The 15,107-nt window shown below is 34.3% G+C and overlaps 1 protein-coding gene across 1 annotated transcript; it reads left to right on the top strand.

Annotated features, from left to right (window-relative positions):
* The first annotated feature begins 817 nt into the window (after positions 1–817).
* LOC100374550 (cyclin-F-like) lies at positions 818–12,935 on the top strand. Its single transcript, XM_078014337.2, has 17 exons — positions 818–897; positions 1,778–1,905; positions 2,430–2,536; positions 3,290–3,357; positions 5,625–5,803; positions 6,389–6,442; positions 6,998–7,102; positions 7,471–7,548; positions 7,679–7,830; positions 8,350–8,514; positions 8,695–8,818; positions 9,094–9,274; positions 9,375–9,462; positions 10,068–10,167; positions 10,332–10,459; positions 11,038–11,231; positions 12,029–12,935. Exons 1-17 carry the CDS (start codon positions 891–893, stop codon positions 12,418–12,420), a joined length of 2,250 nt encoding a protein of 749 aa, XP_077870463.1. The 5' UTR covers positions 818–890; the 3' UTR covers positions 12,421–12,935.
* Positions 12,936–15,107: the final 2,172 nt, after the last annotated feature.

The following is a 15,107-nucleotide window of genomic DNA, read 5'->3' as shown; positions in this document are numbered from 1 at the left end:
AGGTGAAAAGAATCGACCCCGCTTATTACAATCTCGCCCTTTTCTCTGTCTCGAGGTACCTGTCCCAACAAGCATCAGTCGGAGGAGTTGTACGACAGTAATTATCCTGTATAGTCTACTAAAAGGGGTCTATTATATAGTTGTTAAGGCGATCTTTATCTATATATTAGTACGTGCACTTGTAACCAAGTTAAAATTACAACGACTTGGTACTGCAACATGGAAACGTTTTATGAAATGCAAAATATAAAGATAGCTCATTGAACCTCCCGGCTAAACTCAAGTGTTTCTGAGTAATTTCTGAGTGAGTGAGGCGATAATTTTGTTGTGACCGGTTTTGAATATTTAATTTAATAGTCATTTGCGATTAACGATTTAAAACTATTTTCGGAATTATATTTTTTTCTCGGGAAAATAACCGATTCGCGTTTCGTTGAAGTGTAACTCGAATCGAGCTAACCAATTTTGTTTGTGACCGTTTTTAAAAATTTAATTTATTAGTTATTTTGCGATTGGAAGATTCAAAACTATTTTCCGAATTATATTTTTTTCCTGAAAAAATAACCGATTCGCACTACGCTGAAGTGTAACTGGTGTTAACGAATTTTTGTTGCGACCGTTTGTTACCGGTTTGCCGTTGTGCATCGGTGAATGAATGAATGTGTGGAGTGCCAATCGATGATCTTTTGTTTATGTTCGTTGTTTACCTAATTATGCAAGAACGCATTCTCGACCAATCAGTGAAGACGTTCTTTAGTAACGGACAACACATGTATTTCATTCAGTTCAGTGTACAGCGTACTAACTCAACGGATCGTTGTGTTGGCGTCTTCTATATATTCATCCGACTCTGTCCTTCCTTTCAACTTCAGAATTTCTCAGGGATTATAATGAGAGGTGAGTACAAATATGTTATAAATACCAGGTAATTTTACAATTTCTAATCCAACTAAAAGCAGAGATATCTTGAGAAATGTACCGCGTCGGACAATTAAATGGCCACAGAGTATGTTTGGGTTCAACGGTCAGCTGGTTTGGCAGTTCCTTCTCGATTTATTTTCAATCTGAATTCATCTAATGATTTGTGATTCATTTGCTTTAATTTTAAAGCTATTTATTTACTGCAGATTTTGTTTTATTGTCAAGTTCACAATATAGGTAAAAAAAGTTGAAAATTTCTTGTAGTGGCAGTTTGTCCGCTTCCGTTGACCTTGAGTAAGCTTCGACTGAGCGCCGGTGTTCGAGCGTTTCTTGGCGCTGGCGGGAGTAGGTTCTGAAATTTCATGCCAGTTCCCAGTATATATGAAAAATAAAAATAATGACAATACTGATCTCTAGTGTAATATCTATAATTATGTGGCAGAATTTTACCAATGTTGTAATGTGATCTTGGCAGTTTCTTGTCGAACGGTTCCTGCATATCATTAGCAGGTTTCACTACTGGCGGGTCATTTGAAATTTCCAAAGACGCAGGTTTGTTGCCGGTCTGTTTCCGCAACTGTCACAACTATCAGCGGACATCGAACAGCTTTTATCTAGAAAGACCGATATTATTATCTTTCGGCTTACTAAGTATTTCCCTCCACACGATGTTTTGAGTCTATTTTCAGTTGGTGTGTCAGTTACGCTGGCGAATAACTGCGGCCCATAGCATCAGAGTCATTCGCTGTTTCCCGTGTCACAACTAATTATGTAATTTCGTCTCAATCTGTTATTAGTATATGTGATATTTATATTTTTTTAGTAATATTTTAATTTTGATATTGTATTTTTCCAGAGATGAGAAGAAATCGCACTCGTCGTAGAGTGGTTAAAAGCAATTGTAATGTATGGTGTCTACCAGAGGAAGTTTTAGTTTTGCTTGTAAAGGGGCTTCCAGCAAAAGACTTGTTATCAATGCGTGCAGTAAGTATTACAGTAAAATATTAATTTAAAATTGTATTATGAAATGCAGTAATTTTCACGACTTGCCATCTTGTTGCTCAATCTTGGGCATTATGTCCCCAATCATAATCACATGACCAGTTAGCCAGTGCATCTGAAATGATATAAACATGCGTTGGGATTAACAGTACATTTCTTGTGTGATTGAAAACTAATGTGTGAATGTGATGACATTTCTCTTACTAACAAAACAGCAATAATAATATATATATTATAATATACCAACAATTGACCGTACATTCTAACAACTAGATGCTGTATATTCAGGACATCTGTACTGTAAATTAACAAGTATAATCTTTCTTCTGAATTACAAAATGGATCTTGTACGCTTCAAGTGTCTACATGTTTGTGTCATATGTTTATGAACATGCAATTTCCCACGAGTGTTATTTTTGAATAATATCATAACAGTAGCATTTTCATTGGTTCATATGTGAATTTTTAATTTAAAAAAAACACGCATTATAACATTTGTTTTTCAGGTCCATTCCAAATTCAGAAATATCATAGACACGAATCCGTCCATATGGTCAACAGTTAATTTTCGAGGAGAATGGCCATCACCAGGAAACCACCAACACTTTGAAAGGTTAGTGACGGGGAATTAACTTTGGGCATTGTTGATTTGTATACTCCCTTTATCCTCTGCTATCCCAGTTTAGATATCAGATATCACAGTTTGCTTTGTTCTATGATAAAAACTATTATTAAACAAAATGACCAAGGACCTATTGGGATCATACTATCAGGTTTCATTCTGTTATTGTTGTTACAACTTTTTCTACTTGATGTGGTCCATTAACTGTGATGACCTCAGGAAAAACTCTTTTAAATATTTACTGCAAAGCAATACAATATTGAGAATGAACATATTGAAAACTTGTCTGGATTTGCTGTAGAGTTTTTGATGATATTGAAAAAAAGGGCAGGAAGAAAATCGTAATACCGTAATATACTTTATTTTTGTTGATTGTAATATTATGGTTTTTTGTGTTTTATTTATTGTGATTGATTCTTGACCTGTTGCATTTAAAATAAATGTATGGAAAGACTTTTCATTGGATTATATTTGTTTGATACGATTCCTGTATGTAAAATAGAATAAAGATAAGTAATCTATCGTGTTCACATTAATGGACTGTTGGTCATCCAGATATATATATTTACATGTAGTTACTTGTTGTGACCTTGTCTGACCTTTTCCAACCCTACAATTGATGACCTGCCACCTTATTTGTCACACCACAGAGCACTTAAGTGTTAAATGAGTACTTCTATTATAATCTTTTTAAAGTTGCTGCTTTTTTTATTGACTCATTAGTTATTTATGTTTTTGTGACAGGGCGGCAGAGCATGGAAATATTGAAGCAATCATTAAAATGGGCGTAGCTTACTTGTACAATGAAGGAAGTAAGTATGTGACTGATTTACTGGGCAAAAATACACCTGTTGTAGCAAGTTTGGCATCAATTCACCAGTTTAGTAGATCAAACCGAATACCGTTGTGACTTTTGTCATTTTTTATACATCTGTTAACATTCACTTGAAAAATAAAATAAAAGCTAGAAGCATTTGTGATGCTTTGTGAGGAAAATCTTGAAAATATTTTGGTTTCTAAATGCAGGTATTTCAATTCAGCTGTCTGTAGCCTTGTACCAAAGAAATATTGAGTAAATATTAGTGTGTGATAGGCCTAATCATTCGCTGATTAGCGTCAAAACAAGTAAGAGCTTGTCATAGCAACAGTTGCGTGTCTTCAGTTTTGTGACATTTTTGAACATTAATGTTTTAGTTCACACACTTTTTCAGGGTTCTCCCCAGAAAAAATGCATAGCGCCGGGGCTAATTTGCATAATAATTTGCATATCATTTACATATCTTTCCTTCATTGATTAACAGAACTTATTTACAATTATGAATATTAGTAAGCTTAGTAACAGGGCAAATATTTTTTTTAATGGAATCAACACATTATGTTTCACAATTTAGAAGAGTTTGAAACATTCTCGAAATACAAATGCTACAGACTAAAAACAAACACAAATACATTATTGTTGCAATTTAATTGTTTTGTAAAACGTTGAAGGAAACGCATTCAAAACGTTAAGCCAGATTTATGTTCACGAATCTCATAATTTTATTCACTCCAAAAACATTCTCCTTCAAAAAATCGATCACGTAATTAATTGACGTATTGTTGTAATTTATTATTCGTACCATCAACTTCTAAAACGTTTACAATTACAGTAATGAGCGAACAAATAAAGCTTCAAAACGATCATCAAAGTTACGACGTGACATAACTTACTTGGCCATGTTATACACCAGTTATAGCAATAATTCCTCAACAAATTTTACTTCTTTTTTTTTTTGATATGAAATGCAAGTAAAATCCGACTTATTTTTATCGGGAGCGATTATTTTTGATCACTTGATCGCTTCGGTAAAAAAAAACAGACCCGCCATGATGTTTGTGAAACATTAGCATTTGTCCTTTGACCCGATGGGTCAAGAATTCCATTAACCAATCAAAATGCCGCATGGTAATGCCGGTAGAACCCGAAGTTTTCCGAATGGTAGTGATCATAAAAATTACATTGCGGAAGTAAAGCGATGTCGTAGCACGATGTCTTGGCATCGATTTCAATTGAAAACTGCATGACAGCTTTCGAAAGAGGTGATTTGCAATTTTTAAAAGGTAAATTAGGTCTTGTAAGAAGAGTTTTTACATGATTCGCAATGATAACAGTTCAAATGTATTTTACCAAATCACGCAATAAACACATTGTTTTTTCTTGAGTAGCATGAACTGATCGTGAACTCCAATTTGACCATGTTATATCGAGGTGGAATTGATTTTGAAATAATTTTAGCTTTCAATCTAAAGACTGTGTCTATCGCAGAAAGTATTTACTTACAAACAAAGAGGTGCTAATTCCACAAATTTGACTAGCCGCTACGTATCGTGCGACTAGGTCTATTGTTTATAAATTATAATCCACGACTGGCAGGATGCGTGTCGGTCGGTACGTAATTATACCAACAATCAGACAATAGTCCTCGTCGGAAGCATTTCCGTGGTGGTCACTAATTTTGAGTGACGGTCGGGGCCGACCGGCGTGGCGAACAAAGCTTTTTCACATCTGATATTGGCATGTCAAATATGAAATCAAGCGCCGAGGTGGGAACACATAGCGCCGAGGTCCCAAGTGAAGCGCCGAGATTCACAGGTATAGCGCCGCGGACCTCGGCGCTAAAAAGCCCTGGGGAGAACCCTGTTTTTGTGTATACTCACTGGATCATTTCTCTATTTTGGTTCAAATGTTCTACCTTATTTTCATCTTCCGTATACGGATGACGTTGTATTTCTTTGTAGTCTGTAATTGAACAAAACTGATATTTTCATGTTGTTTGCCGTTTACCCACTTATTGTCAAATGCTTAATAAAACTATTTTGTTGGTGGAAAATTCAGTTTTGTTTCCAGGTTTGTGTAAAAAACTGTTGGCAGGATATGATTTACTTAACCATATGCACTCATCTTATTTACATAAATGCTTAATTGGCAAATACAGGAATTTTGTTTCATATTTAATGTCTGAAATAATGATCCTTTTAAGAAATCGATCATTTTCAAAATCCAACTAACCATTCTCTGTTACTTATTTCGTAGTAACAGTTGCCGAACATGGGAAAGCCGACAACAACAGTAGCCAGACATCCAAATATTTTTGTCAAGCAGAAGAGTTGAGTGGGTCACCATTTACGTGGCTGTTTATCCGTCCTCCATGGTCCGCCAGCGGTACTTGCTGTAAAGCAATGGTTTTTAACAATATGAAAAATCACTGCAAACAGAAGGTAAATTAATTAGAATTATTTGATTAGTTATTTAAGATAAATGTAATTTTCAGAAAATATTTTTGTGATTTGAGAAAAAGTCTTTGTTATTCATTAAACAAGAAATATACGCTACTGCTAATTTCAAAGCTCAATTGCAACGTCCTATATTGACACAAATGAATAGACCATCGTCTATTGTATTGACACAAATGAATAGACCATCGTCTATTGTATTCTTGATATCATTTTTAGCACCTCTATTGTTCACATAAAGTACAACCATAACAAGTATACAGTATTTCAATTTTTTTAAGAAGAATAATTTTTCGAGATCTATTCTTCGTCCCCCATCCATCTCCCAGACAGTGTATTCTCAAAGACGGAGCTACATCACGATCCCCCAAACGTTGCCTGGACTAATCACAAACAAGAATAGACAATGAATTTTCTCTGTTTTCCCCCACGCTGGCCAATTCTCCCCCACCCCCCCACCCCCACCGCTAAGTTACGAAAAAATCTTTTGCCCGTCTTTGATAATGTCGATACAGTGTGGCATTCATTTATTCTTTCATAACTTTGATTAATTTTTTTTTCCAGCAGCAGTCGTCTAGCAAATCAACAATGTATTGTATTGCTAAAATTCTAAGCTTATTTGATGTAAGTAGATATTGTTTATATATAAATGTTGTCATAGTTACTCTTACTTTCTCTTTAAAGTCCCATAATTAAATTTGGTAAACTAATTTGTTGTTTTGTTCTATTAACCCTCTTTTGTGGAAACACTCAAAACTGCATTAATTTCACAAATCAGTAGCAGAAAGTCATGGCATTTTGTGGCAGTTAAAATTTCTCTCAGCTGTCCTACAACACAAAGTGCAAAATTTAACCTGTTTATAGCATACTGTGTTCAAATTGCATTGTAGGTATATTTTAAAATGCACTGTACCGGTACTTTATTTTAGTTAAATAATTGTTTTTATAAAAACCACAATTTGGTTATTATATATTTAATTTATTTGTCATGATACGTTACATTCAGTGAAAATAAAGAAAATATTTGCATTTGACTTGATTTCAAACATCCAACTAGCCATTATTGCCCTGTGCCTACACAGACTACAAGTAATTGACTACTGAGAGGTCGACCCAACAGTTTTACTCAATTTCTCTGACTTGAACAAAGTTGTAATAAATTGTTATTTCTCTTCACAGGATGAAGTGAAACAGAAAGAAGCTGTAGAATGGTACCAAGAGGCGTCCAATCAGGGATCATCGTATGCTGCTTTAGTTGCCTGGGAAAGTTTACAAAGTCAAGACGTAAGTTTTATACTCTTATACTCCCAAAATTGTTGGTTATAGCTTATGTATGGTTACATAAAAATTGTTACTAATGAATATCTCGTACTGATAATATCAGACAAGTAAATAAAAGTATATAAAAAAATATAAATTCGGGAATATTTATTTTATTTAAATCATTGCTTACTATTTCGTTTATTGGTTGAACACAAAAATTGAGTTATTAATATTATTGAAAAATATTTTCTATTCACTATTTTAAAATTTCTTTCATTTTCTTGAATGAATCTGTTTCCCTTCATAACTCTGTTGAGAACCATGTTTAACACTGACTGATACAATAGCTTATATATCTTATTAAGTATGTGTTCTTTACTTGACCGCAGTTTTCAGATCCAGGTAGCAGTTTACACAGTATTAGGCAACTCCGGGAATGTGCAAAGTCTAATTGTATTGATGCAAAGGTATAACCTCTTATATTTCTATTCTGTTATTAGTTATCCATTGAAAATTTGTATAATACAATTAGGCGTTAATAAGCCTGCAACTGTACAGAGTTCAGTTTTGTTTATTATCAATTGATTTTCTTCACAGCTTGCCCTTTTTAAACATTACGCTAAAGGTCAGTTTGGTGGGTTGTGTAAAGAGCAGGTGTGTGAGACTGTTTTTCAGTTTGTTTTGGAGTCCAGATCCACCAACACGCATCGCATGTTTGAATTCCAGTCAGGACTTAATACAAGTATGAGGTAAGTGTAACATTTGTAGTAACTACAAATTATCATGGCAAATTTGAAGGTTTTTTTTTGTGAATTTAAAATTGCATTGGTCCTCTGACTTAACTCAATAATTGTCTTTATAGTACTGTATACATACCATGTTTTGCAGCCAACAATTTCTCACATTGTAATATTTAATTTCACAAAAGCCAAATTTTTGTGAATTTTGGTAGTCAATAAAAATTGAACAATTTTGTAGCAGTGAAACTTTGTGCTAAGACACTGTCAGCAACTTTTGCTAAATTTTGTCGCAAGATTTTGTGCTTTTATTTTTCTCTTGAATGTTTGCTATTCATTATACTAGTGTAATTACAGTGTAATCACATATATATATACAAAATTGTTGTATTTTAGGAAATCTTGCCTAAAAGAAATATGGCCTACTGTGATGTGCAGAGAATTCTGTTGAGGGGAAGGCATACATGGAATTAAATGAGTAGTCATTTGGGTGTAGATTTTGAATGTAATTGATATTCTGTCTGCATGTAGGTACATATTGGTTGATTGGTTAGTGGAAGTCACAGGTATGAAAGATTTTTCCAATCTCACCTTGCACACTGCTGTGAGGTGTATAGATAGATATTTAATGTTACAACCAACAACCAGAGCCAATTTACAATTACTAGGGATATCTGCTATGGTTATATGCTCCAGGTACGTAACTATTCCTTTCTCAGATTGTTTCATTTCTTACTTTGAATCACATCTTTGCTGATGTGCATTTATCTTCTGTCATCTCTTGTCGAATTCTACCTTTGCTGGGGAAGTTTGAGTTTTTGTTTTTTCTTTCATTCAGTTCAGGTTCTAAGTTTCATACATTTACTCAAATTGCAGGCTTTTAGAAAAAGACATTGTAACAATACGAGAAGCTGCGTGGTTGACAGATGGCACCTATTCTTATGAGGAAGTAGTAAGAATGATGGGAGAAATTGTAGCAGTCTTGCATGGTCAGATCAGGGTAAGTTAGGGTACCAGAATGGACCCTTTCATAAGTTAGCGTCCTCACCATTGTCTGCTGAGACTTAGAATGAGGATTAAAAGCTGTTTTGAAATACATACACATTGTGATGTTACTTAAGTTGAAGAACTCTGGGGTGAAAAAAAAAATGAATATTTTCAATTTATTCCTATTTGTAGTTTATAATCCTCCAAATGTGTGTGACAGATTGTGCTAGCTTTATTTCTGTTTTCACTTTTTGTTTTTGAATTTCTTCATCCATTTTTTATTTTCAGATTCCCACAGTACTAGATTACTTACATTTGTTCTGTGACTTGGCAGCTGTTGACAAACAAACGGAATGCCTAGCAATGTTTATAACAGAGATGACATTACTTCACGTTGAGTTTGGCTTGTTCACTGTGGCGAACTTGGCCGCTAGCGCTGTGTTCCTTGCTAGGGTGCTACTTCTCCAAGGTATGAGGATAATCCTTTTCATGTTAAACTAAAACAATCTAAATTCTCCTGTCATATCATTCTCTTTTCTTACATTCATTGACCATTTGTACATTTTCAGATTTCCCATGGCCAAATCATATGGTGGATTTTACATTCTTTACAGTGGATGACATCACACCTTGTGCTTTACTGTTGTTTAGAAAATGGTGAGTAGTTTATTTGTTCAGTGATCCCCTCAAGATGGGGGCATTGCAACAAGTGTTTGATACTAAGGCAGACTTTTGGGTTTAAAGCCTTGAACTTGACGGTAGGCTGCAGTTTTCAGAGCATGCTGGCTCAAAAATACTAAGACTGCTTTTTTAGTTTTTTGGTGACTGTAAAAATCATAAATACTGTGGAATACTTTATTTTCGCTGGAATTAATTTTCGCTGAAAAGGTATTTTGGGCATTTTGCTTGGAATTTATTTTCACTGATTTTTGTTGAGATTAATGTAAAATATAGGAAAAAATGTATATTCGCTGGATTTTATTTTCACGAAATCATCCCTTCAGCGAAAATAGCGAACATAAATTCCAAGCGAAAATAAAGTATTCTACAGTACTGTTCAAAATGAAAAACATTTATAGTCCTGAAGGCCATCAACTTTAGTGACAAAATATGATTATAACCTCTGTACAATTACAATAATATGGAAGCACTGTGCTCTTCTCTGAGCTGGATGAATACACTCTTACAGCAATAGAATTGGAGATCCAAGACATGAAAGAATAGATTGGTTGCTAATTTCTTTTCTTACTATTTATTTTTAGTTTTGTTGAGCCATCTTTGACAGACCATAGAGATGTCACATTGATGGCAGTGAAGCAAAGATACTCAGAGGAAAATCGTCTGGAAGTTGCTAAAATTGAGGTGAATAAATTTATCATGCGTTTATTACCCCCGGTACTTAAGATGGTTTAGTAGACGCATAAAATCTGAAAACGGAGTTAATTCACTGCTCATCACTAAGATGGTAAAGTTTGAATTCATTCGACATCTTTTGAAACTAACATTTCAATATTGTCGTTGTCTAGGTGATGGACTACACAGAGTTGTGTAACTTGCTTGGTGCACGTCCTGTAACGGAATGTGACGATTCCTTGACTACATCTACGGATCAAGAACAGTGCAAGATGGACTTCCTCTCACCAAATAAAGATAGGTAAGAAATGAAGACACATTTCTGGTTAAAGTAAACATGCATCCCACTGTTATGTGGATGGAAATGTTTTTAGTTGTATTAGCCCACTAATATGGGATAGGAATAGTGAACCCAGTTCAATGGAAGGACTAAGTTATTTGTTATTATAACATTCACTGGTATCTCAAAATATCAGGGATGTTGAATATCTGTTACTCTAGGACAGAGTGAAAATTGTTCAGATAATTGAGGTTATGTGCTGATGATACAGACATGACTGTATTAGGGCCATAGTAATGGGGCCTTGAACATTGTTCAGATAATTGAGGTTATGTGCTGATGGTACAGACATGACTGTATTAGGGCCATAGTAATGGGGCCTTGAACATTGTTCAGATAATTGAGGTTATGTGCTGATGATACAGACATGACTGTATTAGGGCCATAGTAATGGGGCCTTGAACATTGTTCAGATAATTGAGGTTATGTGCTGATGGTACAGACATGACTGTATTAGGGCCATAGTAATGGGGCCTTGAACATTGTTGCAGATACTTTGTATTATCTTTGTTGACTACAATCCTCCCTTTGTTTTGCAGGATGGACCAATCAGAGTTGAGCAAAGATCGTGACAGCATGGTTGTCACACCAATCGTAGAATTATCTGAGAGTTGCCATGAGAACAGTATATCTTGTAATGAATTGGGCAATGCTAGTTTTGACTCTGTTGGTACTGGTTATGAAGGTGATAGAGAGAGTGAAGGAGAAATGGAAGTAGAAATAGAGGATGAAGGTAGAGTTGTTCAATCCATGGATTGTTATTTATTGACTATACCGTAGACCCTAAAATACTTTTATTTTAAGGTCTATGACTATACATGTGTAAGTTATAGAATGACAGATCTATACCAGGCTTTTGAGGTCACAAGGTGCAAACAGAGAGACGTCAATACCTTGTACAGTGTTTAGTGCGCTTGTCATTCTATTACAGTCTTCTAACATGACTGCAATCTCGTGTGCGTGTCATGGGTGACGTTTGTTGCATGGCTGCAAACTCGTGTGCGTGTCATGGGTGAAGTTTGTTGCCATATCACCTCCAATACTATTATTTCCGATAATGTAGATGATATATAACCGGCACTACTTTGGCTGCATATAGGAACAATAGAATGAAGTTGATGACGCTTGCTTCACAAATTATCTTCAATCTATAGTTTGATTACAGTATAATAATTCTGCAATCTGATTGGTGGAAATACACAATCATTTTAGCATTTGTGGGAAGAAAATGAAACTGTGTAAACTGCATACTATTCATTCCATCATATGTACTGCTTAGGATGGAGCTTCATTCTATTGTTATAATTGATGACACAAATTATCTATAGATTGATTACAGTATGAGAATTCTGCAATCTGATTGGTGGAAATACACAATCATTTTAGCATTTGTAGGAAGAACATGAAACTCTAAGTAAACTGCATGATATTTACCACTTAGTCTGGAACTTTCAACTTAAACAGGTTTCACCTTGTTGTATTTATCCACCACCATATAAATTTTAATATTATTTATATTTATTTCTCTAGATTGGTCAATGGAGATCGCTGAAAATATTGAAAGACCTAAGGGTATATCAGCACGGCTATCTCAAGAGACATTCAGTGCAATAGTTTCCGTGGATACATTAAAGTACAAACATTCATCAGCTGAGACCAGTAACAGTGATACAGCATCTGCTTCGTTTTTGCGCAATGATGGCAAGTCAAAGATGAAACCACCAAGTTCTGCAAGGGCATACCGGATCAATTCTGGTGGCAAACTTTCTCCATGTAAAAATTCTGTCTTGAGGCCAGTGCAGAATGTTTATGCAGGGAGGCTCAGAGGACATAGTAAAAATGTACCACATAAAAATGTGTCCAGAAGACAGAAGTTCCATAATAACAGTATTGAAAACAGTCAGCTTCACAAACTCAGGTGATTTGTCAGAAGAGAAAACCATTTTGTATCCCATAAAGCAATCTAGCAGAATATTTTGTTAACATTATTATATGTATTTGGTTAATGTAATCATGGATTACACAGGTTTTTAATTTTAATGACACCAAATAATATGCTGTCAATGTTTTAATGTGTATAAATGTATCATTCTTATGTTTTTGTAGCTAATCTAACTTTCGTTTTTTCTGTGATATAGTTTTTTTGTGTTTATTATAACCCTGTTCACCTATTTCTAGTGAATATAATGTTAAACAGAGCCGTTTTAAAAGGATACCAGTGCATCAAATGTTTACTTTTCCACATCACTCACCGTTTTGTAGTAAGAGGGTCTATTTTTTTTAAAGAACTTTTATATTCTTTTTAAAAATATGCTTGAACCCCTTTTTTTCACTCATCTAAAAAATTAATTTGAACTAACACCTTCCCCAACCCTAGTTGGTATTTTGAATGAATTTCTAATTGGGGCATTTGATTTTTGTCATTTTGTTGACTTTTGAGGCTCAAAAAAATAATGTAATTAATTTATATAAAATATGCCTCCAATACTATTATTGCTCATTAGAATGCAAAAAAGCAATAGTATTTGAAGGTGCAATAATGCAGAGAAAAATCCTTTAATAGCTACTCACTGCCAGTAGTTGGACAATTTCCTTCCATCTTCCTGATAAGTATTTGCAATAATATCTTTAGACAATCAATTTGGCATCTGCTAATAAAAACATTTTATTTTCTTCCCTCAAATTATATTTACGTATTAATTATAAATTTTGACAAATTAATGTTTTATAGATTTAATTAATGTTTTTTCCTTTGAAGATTTATCACAAATGTAACTGAAATATGCTTTTTAAATAATACTTACTAATTTGCGTGCTTTTGGTGTAGATATAAAGTTGTAGTCTACTTGATGCTTCGCAAGTATTCCACAAAACATCCATCTCAATCTTCTCATAATAGTTGTAAAATACAAATTATATATATTTTTTTTTTGAGGAATACAAATTCCTATATGGTTGGATGCAATTATAACTGAAATATTACAAATTTAATAATTTTTTTAGATGAAATTTCAAATCGGTGCTAGAGATGTGGGGGGTTTAGGAAATGTTTCTATTTTTTTTGTTTGATAATATACCCGGTACTACTGTTAACTCAGTTTTGCTGATGAAAATTGCACATTTGTACAAGTTTGTGCGTTTTATTAGTTTGAACATGTTGCACACTCAAGTGCTTTTTCAATGGATTGCAGTAATGATTAGACAAAATGAAGCTGTCAATTATTTAAAAAATTAAATCAAACTGTAAATTACTAATCAGAGTTAAAATTAATTAATTCAGGGAGTTAGAAAGACTGATAAATTTGTCAGTGGGATGGAGTACCCAATTTGTGAACAGTATTGGTCTGTTGATTTCCATTTCCAGAAATGAATGTGTCTTATGTTTGTATTATAGACAGTAACAATAGTTCTTTTCAATTATGTATTATATTATTATTAATGGAGTTCAATACATTCCATTTTGTTTATATAAATCATTGTGCCAGTCACTTTATTTTGTGCCAGTATAATATATTAAAGGTCGATGATCGTCAAGCTGCACATGAACAATATTGGTGTTGATAAACATCAATTTTCCCACAATTCAATGCACTTTCTCAACCAATCACAAGTAAGTTTTAACCTGGATACCACTTGCACTAATTACTGCCGACAACTCCTTCCAATCCCTAAAAATATTACCTACTTAATGCTTGGTAAAGTGTTTGACTGTCGCACAAACCAACAATTACAAAATCGCCATCTTTGTTTATACTCCTATTTCGCCCATGTGTGGTATTGCGACCACCACCTTTTAAGTTGGAGCTAGAAAATGAGGATTTTTAAAACAAGTTATTAATTGGGTCTTGTGAAACACTAACATCTGCAGACCTTGAAACCCAAATTCTGCTTGCTTAACCTCCAGCAGGGTACCCAGACAGTCTTGCCTCCAGCATTGAAAAAAAAGGAGCCCTTATTAATTAAATTCTACTTTGAATGAGAATATTGCAATTTTGACACTCACAAAATAATTACTGCTCGATTCACCAGCAGTTATTGCCACTGCAAGAAAGAGCGACAATTTTGCAGTACAAGACCCTGTTTTGCAAACATTACTCGAAGCCTTTCCAAAGAAAGCAATTGCAACGATGTTACAAATGACATTAGTAAAACAGTGTCTTGTACTGCAATATTGCTGTACCATTTGTGACTTGCATGGTGTAGGAGCATGCAATCCAGCCATACTGAGTACATCCAAAAATAGCCGGATGAATCACTATGCAAGTCCGTACAAATTGGTCGTCTCCATGACTACAATTCAATACTAACACACAAGTGAAGACTTGCCTGTAGGTAAATCCTGTCCATAAGACTGGTTCATTAGTCTATTTGTAGATTTTTTTAAATTTCGTCCTAATCGTTTTAGGATTTTTGCTGTGACATCAATGATGACTTCACCGTGTGAAAAACCACAAAGACTGGGTTCAAACTCTGACCTCACACAATGGCAATTTGACAGATGCGGCTCATTGAGCTATCTATTGATTGGGCTATATCATTCTAAGATTTTTTGTTTTTGATCATGAATTAATATTTTTACAGCCATTCTGAGAATTGTTCGGACAATAAG

This window comes from Saccoglossus kowalevskii, chromosome 8 (genome assembly GCF_978046115.1).
Source record: "Saccoglossus kowalevskii chromosome 8, keSacKowa6.1, whole genome shotgun sequence".
NCBI lineage: Eukaryota > Metazoa > Hemichordata > Enteropneusta > Harrimaniidae > Saccoglossus > Saccoglossus kowalevskii.
The sequence above is the reverse complement of the archived record's forward strand: the minus strand, read 5'-3'. Positions and strand labels throughout refer to the sequence as shown.

Coding starts and splice junctions, on each gene's coding strand:
- LOC100374550 (XM_078014337.2), top strand. Junction 8,515..8,694: donor GCTATGGTTATATGCTCCAG/GTACGTAACTAT, acceptor CTCAAATTGCAG/GCTTTTAGAAAAAGACATTG. Junction 10,460..11,037: donor CTCTCACCAAATAAAGATAG/GTAAGAAATGAA, acceptor TTTGTTTTGCAG/GATGGACCAATCAGAGTTGA.